Here is an 18,843-nt window from a genome sequence, read left to right on the forward strand (position 1 = left end):
TGCTGATAGCCAGGTGTAACAGTGGTAAGGTGTAGGGACTGCTATTGGGACTCCGCTGTTGGGACAGTTTTATGAAGGCTGTTCATGGCTCACATCAACACCATCATCCCGAGAAACTCTAGACACACTCCAATTCGCATACCACCCCAACAGATCCACAGATGACGCAATCTCAATCGCACTCCATTACTGCCCTTTTCCACCTGGACAAAAAGAATGCCTGTGTGAGAATGCTGTTCATTGACTACAGCTCAGTGTTCAACCATAGTACACACAAAGCTCATCACTAAGCTAAGGACCCTGGGACTAAACACCCCCCTCAACAACTGGATCCTGGACTTTCTGACGAGTTGCCCCGAGGTGGCAAAGGTAGGCCACAACACATCTGCCACGCTGATCATCAACACGGGGGCCCTTCAGGGGTGCATGCTTAGTCTCCTCCTGTACTCCCTGTTTACCCACAACTGTGTGTCCAAGCAAGACTCCAACACTATCATTAAGTTTGCTGACGACACAACAGTGGTATGCCTGATCACACGACAATGATGAGACAGCCTATAGGTAGGAGGTTAGAGACCTGGCAGTGTGTTGCCAGGACAACAACCTCTGCCTCAACATGAGCAAGACAAAGGAGTTGATCGGAAAAGGAGGACCGAACTCACCCCTATTCACATTGACAGGGCTGTAGTGGAGCGGGTCGAGAGTTTCAAGTTTCTTGGTGTCCACATCACCAACAAACTATCATGGTCCAAACACACCAAGAAAGTTGTGAAGAGGGCACGACAACCCCTTTTCCCCCTCAGGAGACCCCCTTAAGATTTGGCATGGGTCCCCAGATCCTCAAAAATGTCTACAGCTGCACCATCGAGAGCATCCTGATCGGTTGCATCGCCGCCTGGTATGGCAACTGCTTGGCATTCGACCGTAAGTCTTTACAGAGGGTAGTGCATACAGCCCAGTACATCACTGGGGCCAAGCGTCCTGCCATCCAGGAACTATATACTAGGCAGTGTCAGAGGAAGGCCCAAAAAATGGTCAAGGACTCCAGTCACCCAAGTATGGCACGGCAAGTGGTACCAGAGTCTAGGTCCAAAAGGCTCCTTAACAGCTTCTACCCCCAATATAAGACTGCTGAACAATTAATCAAATGGCCACCCGGATTATTTACATTGACCCCCACTGTTATTATATATGCATAGTCACTTTACCGATACCTACATGTAAAAATTACCTTGACTAACCTGTACCCCCGCACATTGACTCGGTACCGGTACCCCCTGTATATATAGCCTCATTATTGTTATTTTATTGTGTTACCTTTTATTACATTTTTTACTTTAGTTTATTTAGTTGATATTTTCTTCACTTTATTTCTTGAACTGCATTGTTGGCTTGTAAGTAAGTATTTCACGGTAAGGTTTTATTCGGCGCATGTGACAAGTAACACATGTTTGTTGCACCGTTAGTCCAATTCATGTATTGTTTATTGTTGTGTTGTGTAGTGGCTTTCCTGGCATGCATCTACAATTTTTTGTGGAGTTTGCCCCACCAAGATTTACATGCTAAATCGCCACTGGGTACAATGCATCTTTTCTAAAGTGTACCAAGAAGTATGTTCTGTTGTACATTGTCCTTGTTCAAATAAACTTAATCATAATATCAACAAATAATCTTCAATCCATTACATTTTCATCTCTCATAAAAATTAAGAGAACCAATAAATACATTTACTCAATTTACTAAAATTATCTTTCTCAAAAACGTTGTATATTGTCCCATACAATAATGATTATTATTATAGACTAATAAATGTTTTGTTCCCCCAAAACATTTTTGGGCATGAACTTTTTATTTTATTTTTTATATTGGCAATCTCACTGCAATTCCCCCTCGACCCTGACTTTGAATACCTATTTAAACCATAATACACTATGATGTGAATGCGCATCATTTAGCATGCCCTCCTGATGTGATGCTGAGGAGAAGAGGGGTGTACTAAAAATAAAAGGTGCTCACCGAGCACTTTCCCACTCGACCGTACTTCCTGCCGCTCTCCCCCACTGCGTAGATATAGATGTAGTTGTCGTGAGAGCCAATCGCCAGGAAATTGCCATCTAGGAATAGTGACAGGCGATGTAGGTTAGAACGGATAATGTCCCTGACAAAAATACAACGTCCGTATCACAGTCAATCTACATTGAGTGTACAAAACATTAAGAACACCTGCTCGTTCCATGACATAGACTGACCAGGTGAATCCAGGTGAAAGCTATCCTTTATTGAAGTCACTTGTTGAATCCACTTCAATCAGTGTAGATGAAGGGGAGGAGACAGGTTAAATAAGGATGTTTAAACCTTGAGACAGTTGAGACATGGATTGTGATTGTGTGTCATTCCGAAGGTGAAAGTTGCTGGCACAACATGGGCCAGCATCCCTGTGGAACGCTTCCACGCCCTGACGAATTGAAGCTGTTCTGAGGGCAAAAGGAGGTTCAACTCAATATTAGAAAATGTGTGCCTAATGTTTTGTAGACTCTTTTTTTTTTTACTAGATTCACCTGGTCATGGAAATAGTGTTTTATGTGTTTTACACACTCAGTTCATATGGAAGTAGTTTAGTGCCTAAAATACGTGTTAAATGTGTTAAATATGTGTAAAAAAAACTAAAATATATAATTTCCTGATCTTTCAGATATAGGAGAGACACTTCAAAACAAAATTAATTTAGATTAGTTTTTTACTGCATGAATCTGTTATTCAATGTGTTTCTATGGGCTAAAGTCAAATGAAATGTTTTAGCAAATATTTTTTTCATGTATATTTTGATACATAAAGGGGTCCTAAAATTCAAAATCAAATAGCTAAATTATTGTTGGTATGAGCATCTTAAAACAATTCCATATGTTAGGTTAGTAAAACCCCCACGGTGAAGAAATGGAGATGAGATTAACAGCGTCAAAAATGTCACAACACGTTCGTTTAATCTATCATCTGATAATGATCCTGACTAAATGACAGCGGTTTTAATTAGAAGATTTGCTACAGAGAGAGACGTAACCTATTATAATCCTTTTTATAAGTCATAATAAAGCCTCATGAATGCTTAGATCAAGTAATAAAGCAATATAAGAGCCTTAAGAACACTTACCCGGTGCAAAGCGTATAACAGACAGCTGTTCATTCCCATCTGTGTGCACTGTGACTAGATCCTTAGAGTCAGTATCCAGCACCAGCCACCTGTATGAGGAAAGTTATCCATCCTCTCATGATTATCCACATCACATCTCTCCTGTAGTTTCACAACACCCTTTTGAGATTCATATTGTAATGAAAAGCACTATACAAACTACATGTGTTATTATTATTACTGGCAGATCTCTATGGCTTTTGTGATTTAATTGTCCTAACAATATTCTCCTCGAGCAGTACTTTCTCACCTGCCGGTCTGCGTTCCTATAGCAACCACTGCTCCAGAGGGATGGAATCCAGCAGACTGAGCTGCGTCCTGTAAATGAAAGAAACAAAGGATGTCTAATTTCAGTATTGCATCCTTATACATTTTACCGCACCCAAATAACCAGCCTCAGTGAAGATCTATTAGAAGACAGAGAGACTGAAGCTTTTTGAGAGATTAATAAACACAAAGGATTTAGATAGTACCCTACGCATTTCTCCACTATTATAACTAGGGCAAAAACAGAGTTTTTCTGAATCAGATCATGTGGTCAGCAAAAGCTTGTGGTAGCCTGGTCTCAGATATGTTTGTGCTGTATAGCCAACATACTTGGCATGACAGTTTATTTATTGTTATTCTTTTTTATTTAAGGGGTAGATCAGCTTTAATATTGCAGATAGACTGGCTTCCATCAAAGTAACTGTCTGCATCACTTCCAGTCCCCCAAATATTTTTTTGCAATTATATATACAGTTGAAGTCGGAAGTTTACACATTAGCTGAACACATTTAAACTCCGTTTTTCACAATTCCCGACATTTTACTCATTGTAAAAATTCCCTGTCTTATGTCAGTAAGGATCATCACTTTATTTTAAGAATGTGAAATGTCAGAATAATAGCAGAGAGAAATGATTTATTTTAGCTTCTATTTCTTTCATCACATTCCCAGTGGGTCAGAAGTTTACATACACTCAATTAGTATTTGGTAGCATTGCCTGTAAATTGTTTAACTTGGGTCAAACGTTTCTGGTAGCCTTCCACAAGCTTCCCACAATACGTTGGGTGAATTTTGTCCCATTAACCTTGACAGAGCTGGTGTAACTGAGTCAGGTTTGTAGGCCTCCTTGCTGTCACACACATTTTCAGTTCTACCGACAAATGTTCTATAGGATTGAGGTCAGTGCTTTGTGATGGCCACTCCAATACCTTGACTTTGTTGTCCATAAGCCATTTTGCCACAACTTTGGAAGTATGCTTGGTGTCATTGTCCATTTGGAAGACCCATGTGTGACCAAGCTTTAACTTCCTGACCGATGTCTTGAGATGTTGCTTCAATATATCCACATCATTTTCCGTACTCATGATGCCATCTATTTTGTGAAGTGCACCAGTCCCTCCTGCAGCAAAGCACCCACATAAGATGATGCTGCCACCCCCGTGCTTCATGGTTGGGATGTTGTTCTTCAGCTTTTACCTCCAAACATAATGATGGTCATTATGGTCAAACAGTTCTATTTTTGTTTCATCAGACCAGAGGACATTTCTACAAAAAGTATGATTTTTGTCCCCATGTGCAGTTGCACACCATAGTCTGGCGTTTTTTTATGGCGGTTTTGGAGCAGTGGCTTCTTCCTTGCTTCCTTGCTGAATAATTGCTTCTTCCTTCCTTTCAGGTTATGTCGATATAGGACTCTTTTTTTACTGTGGATATGGATACTTTTGTACCTGTTTCCTCCAGCATCTTCACAAGGTCCTTTGCTGTTGTTCTGTGATTTATTTGCACTTTTTGCACCAAAGTACATTCATCTCTAGGAGACAGAACACGTCTCCTTCCTGAGTGGTATGACAGCTGCGTGGTCCAGTGGTGTTTATGCTTGCATACTATTGTTTGTACAGATGAACATGGTACCTTCAGCTATTTGGAAATTGCTCCCAAGGATGAACCCGGACTCTGAGTTCTTGGCTGATTTCGTTTGATTTTCCCATGATGTCAAGCAAAGAGGCACTGAGTTTGAAGGTAGGCCTTGAAATGCATCCACGGGTACACCAGCCTATCAGAAGCTTCTAAAGCCATGACATCATTTTCTGGAAATTTCCAAGCTGTTTAAAGGCACAGTCAACTCCAGGGTGTAAACTTGTAAACTCCTGACACACTGGAATTGTGATACAGTGAATTATAAGTGAAATTATCTGTCTGTAAACAATTGTTGGAACAATGACTTCTGTCATGCACAAAGTAGATGTCCTAACCGACTTGCCAAAACTATAGTTTGTTAACAAGAAATTTGTGGAGTGGTTGAAAAACGAGTTTTAATGACTCCAACCTAAGTGTATGTAAACTTCCGACTTCAACTGTATATAGCTATTAGAAAACTATATACAGTATATTCTAAAATCTTGCATATATTAATTTCCATCATTAACAATTAATATGCGTAATAATTTTGACAGTTTATGCAAAGGATTGGTACCTATAACCTGGATTTCCATTGCATTACATTTTTGTGAAACAATTATTATTTTTGCAAACACTTATTGTGATTCACACTATATTCTTGCTAACATCCCTACCCCCTAGCAATAGATGTGGGACGCACGCACGCACACACACACACACACACACACACACACACACACACACACACACACACACACACACACACACACACACACACACACACACACACACACACACACACACACACACACACACACAATCCCTGTCCCCCACAATTAATCATAAGCTCAGATGCTCGATGGTTAAAAGGACTTGATTTACGATTGCATATACAGTGACAGTTGTTGGCTGTACAGCACAAACATATCAGGGAACAAGCTGAGCTTGTGGCCTTTTTACTCATACATTTCATGTTAACTGAGTATAACGTGTGAGGCTCAGAGTTGTCCCCAGGGAGCACCGCCTGCCTGTCTACCTCCATTGTCTTGGTCCAGACAGGCTGGTGCGAGGAGGCGTCCCACAGGCTGACATGCTTGTCGTGGCCACAGGTGAGGAAGTGGGGTTTCCAAGGGTGCACGGCCAACCCCCACAGCTCATCGGTGTGACCCTGGAAGAGTTAGGGAGCATAGTTAGCATCGTTGGCAATCAGTTGCTAGAAAGAGTACTTGCTTAATCTAGTCCCATTCTGTACTTTCCTCTAACTGGGTCCATCTGTTTCCATTAGCATTGATACATGCACCAAACACGCTAGCCAGGAGATGCTGGACATTACTAAATAACCAGCTAATGGACTTAAAGAATGTCTGAATTAACTGAAAACACCCTAGGTCTGCATGAACTAGAATGTCAGATAATTATACCATCAGCCATATATATATATATATATATATATATATATATATATATATATATATATATATATATATATATATATATATATATATATATATATATATATATATATATATATATATATATATATATGGCTTTGATTTTACCCACTTGTGTGATGGGGGTAAATTCGCCATATAAACTGCCTTGTAGAACATAGTTCCTGGTGGTCCCAATAAGCACACTCTCCCTTTTGCCCTCGGCAACAGTGCGGACGGGGCCAAATAACTCAGGAACCTGGGAAAGGTGGGAAAATAAATATTATTGTGGTAAGCTTCCTCCCACCGTAAAGGAGAGGGTTGTTTTCTTTATTTTATCCCATGTTTGATTTTTACAGATGGCTGGGTGGGGGTTACGGAGAAGAGAAATTGTAAAAGAGAACATTGTTTTCCTTGTACAAATCATTGGTACTACTGTTTACATAAATACTTACTGTGTATATGCATCAACCAAAACCCCCATATTTCTGAGAAAGTTAGCATCATATTTTGCCAGGATTGCAGTATGCAGAATCAGTCTTCTTTGTAAGCACTTATACTGTAGATGCATTAATAAAAAGTGTACTATAGAAATGGCCAAAATCATGGGACTACTTTTTTGGGTGTATGTACACGATTCCGCATGTGTCTCACCTCAACCGATTGGATCTGCTGGTAGCTCCCATCCCAAGAGAGGAGTTTCCGATCTTTTCCCCCTGACACCAGTGTGCTGTTCCTCAACATACACAGTGCAAAGATGCTCCCCTCGTGTGCACCCTGAATGGCGTGGCTAATTCGATTAGTGCCTGTAAAACAGAGAGAAATACAAAACACCATTGGAGAAGGCAGAAGATAGCTAGCTGTTTGTTCTATAACACATGGTCAGGAGCATTTCACTCACAAGACAGGCCTTGTTGTTCTATCCTAGGCATGACCATATTCTGACCCCAGCCACCTGACAACTCTCTCATAATAAAGAGTCTTTTGATGAGCAAAAAAGGGGAAAAACAATGGGCCAGTAACTGAAAGGTTGCTAGTTTGATGGACCAAGCCAACTAGCTGAAAAATCTATGTGCCCTTTTTAAAAATATTTTTAAAAATTCTGTCAATGTTCCCCCTTGAGCAAGGCACTTAACACCAATTGCTCCTGTAAGTCTATTTGGATAAGAGTGTCTGCTAAATGACTAAAATATAAATGTAATAAACACAACTGGACAGGGACCTGCATTCTTAGAAAAGGAACATAAAAAGGGTTCTTTGGCTGTCCCCATAGGATAACCCTTTGAAGAAGCCTTTTTGGTTCCAGGTAGAACCCTTTTGAGTTTGATGGTTCATTCTATCGAATGACAGTTTTACCTTTTCCCCACACCAGTATATTTCCACTTGAGTCTCCAGTTATGGTGTCTCCATTTTCTGAAAAAGTCACACACAAGACAAACTTGGGCTTCTCTTGTTTCTGCAAGGAACATAAATATGGCTTTATTTACTTGGGGGGCAGAGATAAAACAGAGTTGTATTGTCAGAAAACAGACAGAGACAGACGTGCAAGCTTCAATAACACTACAGAGAAACTAACTACTGAAAACCTGAAAATATGACATACTCTAACATTGGGTGAAGAACTAAAGAGCAAAAGCAACACAGCCTGTTCAAGCTACATTGAATTTAGATAAAACTTTCTGCAAAATGACAAAAATTATATTGATTTTGGCAAATACATTTCCTCTAAAACTCAGATAATCAAGCAAGTGAACATGAGGCAGTGTAAATGAGAAATCTCATGTCATACCTCAAACAAGCCTTGCTTCTTGGTAAGGGTACCCCTCTCCAGTGTCCAGAAGTAGAGGTGTGACTTCCCACTCGTGACTATAATGTTGGTGTCAGTGGGGTGGAAGTCGGCAGCGAACACTGCCTCGTTGGAACACTTGTAATGGGACAGAAAAAATTATCGTTACACTTGTCAAACGTTTATGAGGATCAATAGAGCAACTCCAAAGCCAGGTAATCTTTCCTGAGACCTGAAGACTTGTGTTGAACCCCGAGCTAATGCCTAGGCTTCAGTTTAGAGGGCTAACAAAGTCTTGATTCAAGGTTCAAGTCAGGTTCAAACCCCAGTCGGACACATAGACACTCACCTTGACATCAGCTAGTCTTTCCTCTCTCTGCCAGTCCCACACAGAGAGCACATGGTCATTGGAGTCGTCTACTACACACAGCGTGTTGCCTCCATTCTGCACAGACCAACAGAGATGGATCAGCCCTGTCCTCAGTTATTTAGCAAAGCTTTTCTGACCAGTAAAGGCAAACTCAAAATCTGGTTCACATATGAGATATGATATGTATTCAGTTTTTTTTTGCCAAGGTCCATTGCTTACCGACTTGGAGAAGGCAAGACAAACCAGGGCACGGTCAAAGAAACCTGTCCCCAGAATGTGGAGGGTGTTGAGGCTCACAGAGTCCCAAACCCGCACATGAGGAGCCAACTGCTGTCAGTACACACACACACGTACACACACACATTATTTCTTATTATTAAATAAGTGAACTGTTCATAGGTTCAAAGTTATTTGAGGGTGAGAGGTCACTTACTTTGCCTTCAGAAGAGGTGCCTGCCACCTGTCCCGTTGCTATGGTGATTTTATCAGGATGGACAGCCAGACTATAGAACACAAACAGAGGAACAGAGAGACGGCAAACACTTTGAACATCTGAAGGTCGATTTGAACAATGATGAAAAACCACAGAGACCTCAAAGCATATCAAAGAGAAGTGTTTTGTGTAGTCTGAAACTATGAGTTGCTAATATATCAAATCAAATCAAATTTATTTATATAGCCCTTTGTACATCAGCTGATATCTCAAAGTGCTGTACAGAGACCCAGCCTAAAACCCCAAACAGCAAGCAATGCAGGTGTTGAAGCACGTATCATATATATCATAGATGTTGTTCTAGTCTGTCAGACTGAAGCTTATGCGATTCAGTTACAGTAGCCTAAGTCATGTGTGATTGATTCTTACTAATGTTGACAAGACTATCAGCTTCCGATAGAAGGGCACAACAGAAGGGCACTATGCCTTACAGAAATAAGTGAATGTCAAGATTATCTGTACGACAGTGAAAAAGAAGCTAACATTTTTCTATGCCCAGGCTTGACTCAACTCTAATTATTCATAATGAGCATGACCCCAGGGCGACCCCTCGAGTTTCAGCTTATTATATGATGGACCACCCTTTTCTGTCTGAGATAATTACCTGGCCAACGCTATCACTGAGGACAAAGCAGCTGCAGACCAGCCACCTGTTTACCCTAGCCTGCCTTATGGTGAAGGGGTTATTCCATGGGACTGTACGAGAATACTGATTCAAGCAGTGGTGTCACGGTAGCTCTGTCTGTACTGAAATAGGGAGGATTTTATATCAAAGGTAGTGTGACACAGTTGTGCAACAAGGTGGGTTGCAAAGCCCTTCCAACTTTGGATGCCAGAAACATACTGTAGATTTAAAAAAAAATGTAATTGCTTAATAAATTACTCGACTGTACTGTTGGTCTGAGAATACATGGATGATGGTGAAAATGATTTATACTGTAGCTAGGTGAAATAGGGCAGTGTTTGATGAGTACTGTCTCGACCTCCGCCAAAGTCGGTCCATCTCCTTGTTCGGGCGGCGTTCGGCAGTCGACGTCACCGGCTTTCTTGCCACCACAGATCCACTTTTCATTTTCCATTTCTTCTGCCTTTGTCTTATCACACCTGGCTTCACTTAATCAATTACTTGTTTATTATTTAACCCCTTGTTCTACATGTTGTATTTGTGAGTGATTGTTTGTTGTATTGATGTCCGCATTGTGTGGCCGTGTATATTACGTGTTATGTTTGAATTCTTGAGTAAAGTATTTTATTACTCATATCTGCTGTCCTGCACCTGACTCATCTCACCAGCTACACACAGACGCCTTTACAAGTACAGTGTACATATTAGGACAGCATCACACGTACAGCTCAGGTCAAAATTCTTTCACAGACAAAGGTTGTACAGTACAGGAGAAATAAAGTGTTGTCACATTCTGTTTCTTCTCACCACTTGATGTCATCAGTGTGCCCGGTGTAGTGTCTCTGGAGCTGCTCGTCCACATTGTACAGCACCACAACAGATGCAATGAAGTAGACCGTCTCTCCCGTGGGTAGCAGGTACAGGTTAGAGCGACAGTCACGTCCCCTGTACCCATAACTGGGCATCTTGGTCAAGATCCACATAACTTCAATAGGACATCAACTTTAGCCTACATATTAAAACTTCTTAAGGTATAGGGGGCAGCATTTTCACTTTTGGATAAATAGCGTGCCCAATTTCAACTTCCTGCTTCTCATACCAAGAATAGAAGACATGCATATTATTAATAGAAAATACTGAAGTTTCTAAAACTGTTTGAATCATGTCTGTGAGTATAACAGAACTTATGTAGCAGGCAAAACCCCGAGGACTAACAATTCAGAATTTTTTTCTCTGTCTGTTCAGTGAGGTCTCATTGGGAAACTGTATTTCTTACGCACTTGTTTGCAGTTCCTACCGCTTCCACTTGATGTCACCAGTCTTTGGAATTTGGTTGAGGTTATTCCTTTGTGCAATGATTAAGTACGGCCATCTAGGAACTGGGTAACACTGTTGAGAGTTGCGCAAGACTTGAAAAGTAGCGTTGGTTTGTTGTCTTCCTGTATTGAACACAGATAGACTTCAATTTGAACGATTATTAACGTTTAAAAATACCTAAAGTTGTATTACAAAAGTACTTTGAAATGTTTTGGCAAAGTTTACAGGTAACTTTTGAAATATTTTGTAGTGACGTTGCGCAAACTGAAAGCTGTTTTTTTCTGGATCAAATGCGCCAAATAAATTGACATTTTGGATATATATGGACGGAATGAATCGAAACAAAAGGACCAATTGTGATGTTTTATGGGACATATTGGAGTGCCAATAAAAGAAGCACGTCCAAGGTAAGGCATGATTTATACAGACATCATTCAAACAGATTTAGAAACTTCAGAGTGTTTTCTATCCAATACTAATAATAATATGCATATATTAGCGTCTGGGACAGAGTAGGAGGCAGTTCACTCTGGGCACGCTATTCATTCAAAAGTGAAAATGCTGCCCCCTATCCCAAAAAGGTTAACAGAAAGCCGGTGTTGAGAGGCTTGCACTGGATTAAAATGATCACATTTTTGGATTCTAGTCAAGATTCTAGCAGCCGTATTTAGCACTAACTGAAATTTATTTAGTGCTTTTTTCAGGTAGCCAGTAGTCTAACCTAGAAGTGACAAAAGCATTGATTAGCTTTTCTGGATAATTTTTGGACAAAAAGTTTCTGATTTTTGCAAGGTTTCAAAGATGGAAGAAAGCTGCCCTTGAAATATACTTGATATGTTCGTCAAAAGAGAGATCAGGGTCCAGAGTAACACCAAGGTCCTTCACAGTTTTATTTGAGACGACTGTACAACTAGGAGGTGTGCATCACTTTGTACCAGGCTTTTTTCGCTATACTTGACTATAGTGGGTTGAGTCACTTACTTGTGGTGTAGAAGATCACTGTGGGCTATCAGCCTTGTCTCAGGGTAATAAGTTGGTGATCTGATGATATCTCTAGTGGGGTGGGGCTGTAGTGGGTGGGGTTATATCCTGCTTGATTGGCACTGTCTGTCGGATGGGGCCACAGTGTTTCCCAACTCCCCCCCAGTCTCAGCCTCTAGAATCTATGCTGCAATAGTCTATGTGCCGGAGGGCTAGGGTCAGTCTGTCCTATCTGGTTTAATTCTCCTGTCTTATCTGTGGCCTGTGTGAACTTAAATATGCACCCTCTAATTCTCCCATCTCTCTCTCTCCCTCTCTCCCCTCCCGGAGGACCGGAGCCCTAGGACCATTCCTCAGCAGTACCTGTCTATCCCCGTCCCCAGTCCACCTGGTCGTGTTGCTGATCCAGTTTCTGTTGTTTTGCCCGTGGCTATGAAACCCTGACCTGTTTACTGGATGTGCTACCTTGTCGTGCTGCTGCTCCAGTTTCAACTTTTCTGCCTGCGGCTATGGAACCCTGGCCTGTTCACTAGATGTGCTACCTTGTCCCGGACTTGCTGTTTTGGACCCTCTTTCTCTCCCCCTCTCTATCTCTCTCTCCCTCTTTTCCGCACCCGCTGAAACTTGTTGCACCCGCTACAACCACTGTGATTATTATTTTACCCTGCTGGTCATCTATGAACGTTTGAACATCTTGATGAAAGATTTGGTCTTAATGGCCATGTACTCTTATAATCTCCACCCGGCACAGCCAGAAGAGATTTGGCCACCCATAGCCTGGCCACCCATAGCCTGGTTTCTCACTAGGTTTCTTACTAGGGTCCTGCCTTTTCTAGAGAGTTTTTCCTAGCCACCGTGCTTCTACATCGGCATTGCTTGCTGTTTAGGGTTTTAGGCTGGGTTTCTGTAGAAGCACCTGGGGACATCTGCTTATGTAAGAAGGGCTTTATAAATACATTTGATTGATTCAATTTGATTGATTAGGGAAAAAGATTTATTGGAACATCCAGATGTGACTTTCACACCTGTGCAATAGAATGCAATAAGAATATAACTTTGGCAAATGTGTAACCTCACAATACATAGGGGGATACTACATCTTGCGAGTCACAATACATCTCTGTCCTGAAAGCATGGACTTTCAAGCCAATTGTTATAAACATAACTCAAATGTTGTAATGCCACGTAACATCTATTGAACATCTATCTATTGAAATATACACCTAACTGTCTGAAAAGTACTGAACCTACAACAGTGAAAAAAGGATACACCCAGTCCAGTTTGAGCTTTATGTTTGGCAGGTCCGATTTGGCTTCCAGGCAGTAGGTCTCCACAAGGTCTTTGGGCATGTACATGGTGATGGGTCGTCCCTTCAAATACATTTTCACATACCCTTCCTCTAAAAAAAGCAACAGACATTTTCAGTGGACAATTTGTCATGACTCATTGGTAACAAGGAAGGAGTGTTTGTGATGGTGAGAAGAGTGTATGAGAGGAGTGAAAATGAAAGTGTGGTTCCGAGACTAATGCTTGAGAGGAAGATGCAAAGAGAAAGAAAGTATCAACAGTTATGGTTATGAGATGTTGATGTACAACACATTTTTTGTTGCAAAGGAGTGAATTCATTTAGTAAGGAAAAGTATAGATTAGCAAACACAGAGATGGATGGGCTTTTGATTCCCTTTTATTAGTAATTTCAAATACATTCAGACAATAACAATGAATGGTGCAAAATGAAAAGCAGGCAGTTTGCATTGTTATGTAGCATCATAGCATTTGTTTAATGTACAGTACAACACACAAGTAAACAAGAGAAAACAACGCAAGCAAAAACATAGGCTTATGGTGCCACAGCAGGGGAATGAAAAACAAAGTCTGAACAAACCAACCAGAGGACACACAAATAAGAGTCAAATCCTTGTCAATGTGTGACCAAAAACAACAAGATGGAAAAACACACAACAAAAAAAACTGAAATATAACAGTCATGAGAGGAATGTTTTTTGAAGTCCATTTTTACATCCACAGTTACCACAGAACCTCTTTCAACCTAATTCCAAACACTGGTATAGGCCTAGCTTAGTAACAGATTTGGAAGTACTGGCTGGGGGACTTGATGGGGCTCCTGTAGCTTGGCTTGTCTAAGGGGGAGTAGGGGGTGTAGGACGACTGGCTGACTGACTTTCTCAGGGGGAGCGCAAACGTTGGGGTCTTCCTGACTCCATTGGACCTGACAGACTTGTCAGATGCGCTCTTGGAGTCAGGCGCAGTGGGGGGAGCGGAGAAGAGGCCAGACACGGCTGCTGCGGTGGATTTTGGCGCCTCAGCAGTTCCGGTCCTTTTTGACGGATGGGCCAGATATATCTGCACGGTTACTAGGTAGGTGAGGTGGTAGAATTGGAGAGGGGCCAGAAGGAATGGGTAGGAGGGGTTGGTAGAATATATCCAAGTTAGATGTGATCGACAACTGGCTGCTATGATACAGTGGACGAAGACAAGTTTCAGTATCTACTGGGTAACAACCGCAGGTGGGCTAAATTACTGGGGCTCTCACTCGTTAAGTCAAGTTTGAGACTTTTACAAAAAGAGTGCATCAGTAGCTCAACATATAACTATTGTCTATGATAAATCTGACATAATGAAGTGACTCTTTTGGTATACTTTTTCTGGCATCAAGGTGAATTACATGAATTATTTAAATATGTTCACTTCACTTGACCCAGCATTTACCATGGACCTGCCATTTCTTTTCTTTTTGTAAATTTCTTTTTCCACTGTGAAAGATGACAGCCTGGCTAAAGGACCATGAGTTTCACAACACTCTGCTTCCAAACATGTCTCTTTCTCAATTCATCTTTCTTTAGCCAAGCTTATGGAAATGACCCGCAAGCTGTGCATCAAAAACCCATACATAAAGCCATGCAAGAGATGGCTAAAGATTTCAAAAGCTATAAAGTAAAGACATTGCATTGGCTGGTAATGCAAACAGCCCTTTTGAAGATACATAATGCAAGCACAATAAAATTGGCTCGTTGTGCTCTGAAAAGGGTCTCTTAGAAGATCAGTGTGCACTGCAGGAAATATTTGGTGGGGTTTCTATGGTGACAAGGACAAAAGAGCGCTGCATGGCTGTGAGCAAACACATCTAGAAAGTGGCAATTCCACAATACGTTTGACAGCTAGTGTAACAGCAGCACTGCAATCAACCACACACAGTTCAAACTCTCAGTGTGTTAGAGAGTGTTTATTAGTCCACTGTTGGCTGACATATTGGGAAGGGCTACTATCACATTCACTGTCAACCCAACCCTACCCCTATCATGGGGCAGCTCTCTGTGAATTGGGCCTATGAATCACTAAGGCAAAAGTATTCTGAGTCAGTAGCCTTTATTATACATTCTCGCATGAGAAAAGAACAATAGCTGGTAGTCTAACTCTAATAGCAGCAGATATGTGCAATGTAATATCTGGCCGACTATGCCACATTGTGGCATGGTGAGATTTTAGCTACCAGACAATATCCTTGGGCGCAATTCCCATGATGGTGGGATAGTCTGTCGGGAAAAACCCCTCCATGCCACATATGGCTAATTTATGTGTATTTTAACGCTTTCTTCTAAGGCCTTAGGAGAACACAATGTCCAGAGAGCTGCTAAGGTAAGGGGGCTTGAGGACCAAGGCCTACCTTTGCAGTGTGTCACTCGTCGCATCCCTTGTGATTTCACAGAGAAGGGGACAGAAGGACAAGGTGAGGTTTTGCATTGGTTCCTGACCTGGACTTACTCATCATTGTAATTTTTTCCATTTAATTTTTTGTGTCACCTCCGTTTTATGCCAGCACCGTGTCTTAGTCTCTTCTTGGCAACACTTAGGCTATTGTGCTTAAGGTCTTTTCTGTATCTATCTATTTATGTATCGATCTAGCTATCTATCTGATCTACCAGTCTGAACAGGAGCAGCTAATGATTTCCCATAGGCTAAGCATGTACTGTTTGTGTCCCTTGTTTGTTTCTTTAAGGATTATTGGAAGATTAGCTTATGATGGGCTATGGAGAGATTCTAAAAAACAGTAAACAATTTCACATATTATTTGTGAGTACTATTTAGGTATCATCTCAATAGCTGTTATGTCTAATCAGTTATTTACATTGACTGAATGACTTCTCTTTAGGGTTGAACGTTCACGACACTACCCTGCGACTATGCTGGTTTGATCAGGTTATTAGGACAATAATTAATTTAAATCTTCAACAAGACTACATTAATCGTGGTTCCAGTACATTTTCTCTGCTTATCAGCATTCAAGCCAAAGTAACCCCGAGCCAAAGTAAGGTTCAGAGGGGTGATGATCTATCAGGGAGAATTAAACCAGGTAAATCAACCTAATGGGTTACAGCAGTCTAATTTGCCCAGCGATCAATACCATTCTGGAGACACTTCTTTCTCATCACAATTAATCTTATCTCATTCAGTAAAATAAATAAATAGCACATGTGCATGACTCCTGTTATGGAAAGGAAAAAGGAAATCATAGATGACAATGGAGGTTGAAATACTTCATAAGAACTTATGGGAGGATGGAAGTGGTTATGGAGGGATGATTATTGGTTGAAGGATGAACATTTTCAATACGTTACAAGACAAATGTCACCACTATACATCACAGCACATCACTGAACATCCTTGAGTGGTACTCCGTGAGCTGGGAATTGACCAAGTGGGCAAAAGTGGTTTAAATTATTTCATTACCACATCATTATAACCAAAAATGATGTGACAAAGACATCATTGCAACCAGTTTTGCCTGCTGGAACACAGGCCCTGGCTTTAGCCTGGCTTTAACCTGTAACATACCTTGTATTTATTTTGCACGTCTGACAAACAATGTTGACAAAGTGTATGAATCCAACCATTTAAACAAACAATGGCTCAAATGGTCAGTTGATAACATCTATCATCTGTCTGTAGATCATGCAAAACAAAAGCAAGGACATTTTCAAGGGTTATGTGACGGTATGTCTCTCAAAAGCTTTAAATCTCTAATTTACAGGGAGACACTGAGTGCATGGCATCACTGATATAGTTGACTCTTACCTGCATTGAAAATGGGCTCCTTAAGTTTGCTGCGGAGTGAGTAAAAAAAAACAACTGTCAACACTGAACCAGGCATTGCGCCAGATAGGTTTAATCAAGTGCAGATAAAGTATTTGAAAGAAAACAAACACTACTTAATCCCAGGGTCATGTGCAGTAGGGTGAATCATTATGGAACTGACTATAACCTGTAGGTTTCCAATAAGAACGGCTTGTTTTCGTTTTCTGTTTTAAAACATTTTGCTACAGTGTGGCCTATTGTTATTAGGCTGGCTGTACCTTTCGCTGGCTCTCTTGCCGCTGGAGTTGCTCCCGGTAGAGCCGGTGCGGGTGCGGTTGCTCTTGGAGTCGCCGCTGTCTTTACGAGTCAGTGTACCCATCGTTTCGTTGGAGTTGGTTCTCCTCACAGTGCTGGAGGAATAGATGGTAAAATGGATGATAAATCTACACCTAATGGTGCATTTTGAATAAATAAAGGTGCTTAAAAGAAATTGTCTAAGGAATTCTGATTATTTACTTGCAATCTCATAAAATAAGTACCCAAGATTTATCTCTCTGTGGGAAAGATCGTAAAATGGATGATGCAATTACCTAATGGTGAAAGAAAGAAGCATAGCCTTAACTGTCCGGGGAATAGTGTTAAACTAGGCTGTTATTTAGCTGTATCCCCTCAGAGATTCTTCAGTTGCAAATCCTTATAATGAATATAATCTATCACCGGAACTATCAAAGACTTCAAACTTGATTTTGAGGGTAAGGGTAACGTCAAGCAAAGATCGTACCAGAAACCTATCAATAACACTATCTACTACAAGTCCTCATGTGACACTGTAAATACAGAATATCATAGTACACCAAAGAAGGCCCTATACTAGGAAACCAGATTACTGATCCATGACAGAGAGAGAATTTTCCCTCTCTCTCCCCTGTGACTCATTCATGGCCACATTTATGATGGTATTAGAGATGGTTGAAACATGTTAAAAAGTGGGCCATTAAAAATGCCTTCACAAAAGAACGGCCCAATCAGCAGTTCATTGGCTGGAATGTGTACCGGGTCTAATCCAGCCTGCTAGACCAAAGTCCATTCAATCCTCCCGTTTGTGGCTGATGTTATCCCCCTGAAACAGGGTTTGGGATGTGTATCTTTGTGTGTGTGTGTGTGTGTGTGTGTGTGTGTGTGTGTGTGTGTGTGTGTGTGTGTGTGTGTGTGTGTGTGTGTGCGTGCGTGCGTGTGTGTGCGTGTGTGCGTGTTTGTGAGGGGACCTTTGTTAGTTGATGTATGCCAGGCAGCAGGCATACCTAGATCAGGAATGGAGTTAATTAGGCCATGGGGGATTTATTGAAACCTTTGGTCTCTTTGCCAACTTTGGTTGGCATGGGAGCAGCACCTTCTGTAGTTGATCTGATACCCACCACACACACACACAGAGAAAGAGAGAGAGAAAAGACAGAGAGAGAGAAAGAGAGAGATATTCATTCATTTCATTTAAGTTTCAAGTTTCACTTCTTCCAAGCTCTAAACCCAACAATGCATTAGTCAATATTTAACTAGGATAGTCCACTCAGTAACTACAACAATTGCCACTGTTTTCCAGGGAGAGAGATATTTTTGTGATGAATGTTGTTGTTCATTGTTCATAGAAATGATCTGTTAAGTCAATGATTCATGGA

The 18,843-nt window shown here is 41.1% G+C and overlaps 1 protein-coding gene across 5 annotated transcripts in view; it reads right to left on the minus strand.

Moving 5' to 3' along the window:
* The window catches only part of LOC112256404 (echinoderm microtubule-associated protein-like 1), a 76,106-nt gene that overhangs the window by 17,078 nt on the left and 40,185 nt on the right, over positions 1 to 18,843 (minus strand). For 3 of the 5 annotated variants that reach the window (XM_042305285.1, XM_042305286.1, XM_024429652.2), the window contains 16 exons: positions 17,449 to 17,580; positions 17,171 to 17,199; positions 15,762 to 15,788; positions 13,346 to 13,475; positions 10,585 to 10,734; positions 9,093 to 9,162; positions 8,879 to 8,989; positions 8,639 to 8,734; positions 8,293 to 8,427; positions 7,860 to 7,959; positions 7,158 to 7,309; positions 6,637 to 6,762; positions 6,110 to 6,241; positions 3,438 to 3,505; positions 3,149 to 3,237; positions 2,017 to 2,114 (listed from right to left, as the gene is read on the minus strand). In XM_042305285.1, coding sequence (XP_042161219.1) covers positions 2,017 to 2,114; positions 3,149 to 3,237; positions 3,438 to 3,505; positions 6,110 to 6,241; positions 6,637 to 6,762; positions 7,158 to 7,309; positions 7,860 to 7,959; positions 8,293 to 8,427; positions 8,639 to 8,734; positions 8,879 to 8,989; positions 9,093 to 9,162; positions 10,585 to 10,734; positions 13,346 to 13,475; positions 15,762 to 15,788; positions 17,171 to 17,199; positions 17,449 to 17,580 — 1,645 coding nt within the window. The remainder of the gene's footprint in view (positions 1 to 2,016; positions 2,115 to 3,148; positions 3,238 to 3,437; positions 3,506 to 6,109; positions 6,242 to 6,636; positions 6,763 to 7,157; positions 7,310 to 7,859; positions 7,960 to 8,292; positions 8,428 to 8,638; positions 8,735 to 8,878; positions 8,990 to 9,092; positions 9,163 to 10,584; positions 10,735 to 13,345; positions 13,476 to 15,761; positions 15,789 to 17,170; positions 17,200 to 17,448; positions 17,581 to 18,843) is intronic. The other 2 variants (XM_042305284.1, XM_042305287.1) reach the window with 2 other exon arrangements.

This window comes from Oncorhynchus tshawytscha, linkage group LG24 (genome assembly GCF_018296145.1).
Source record: "Oncorhynchus tshawytscha isolate Ot180627B linkage group LG24, Otsh_v2.0, whole genome shotgun sequence".
NCBI lineage: Eukaryota > Metazoa > Chordata > Actinopteri > Salmoniformes > Salmonidae > Oncorhynchus > Oncorhynchus tshawytscha.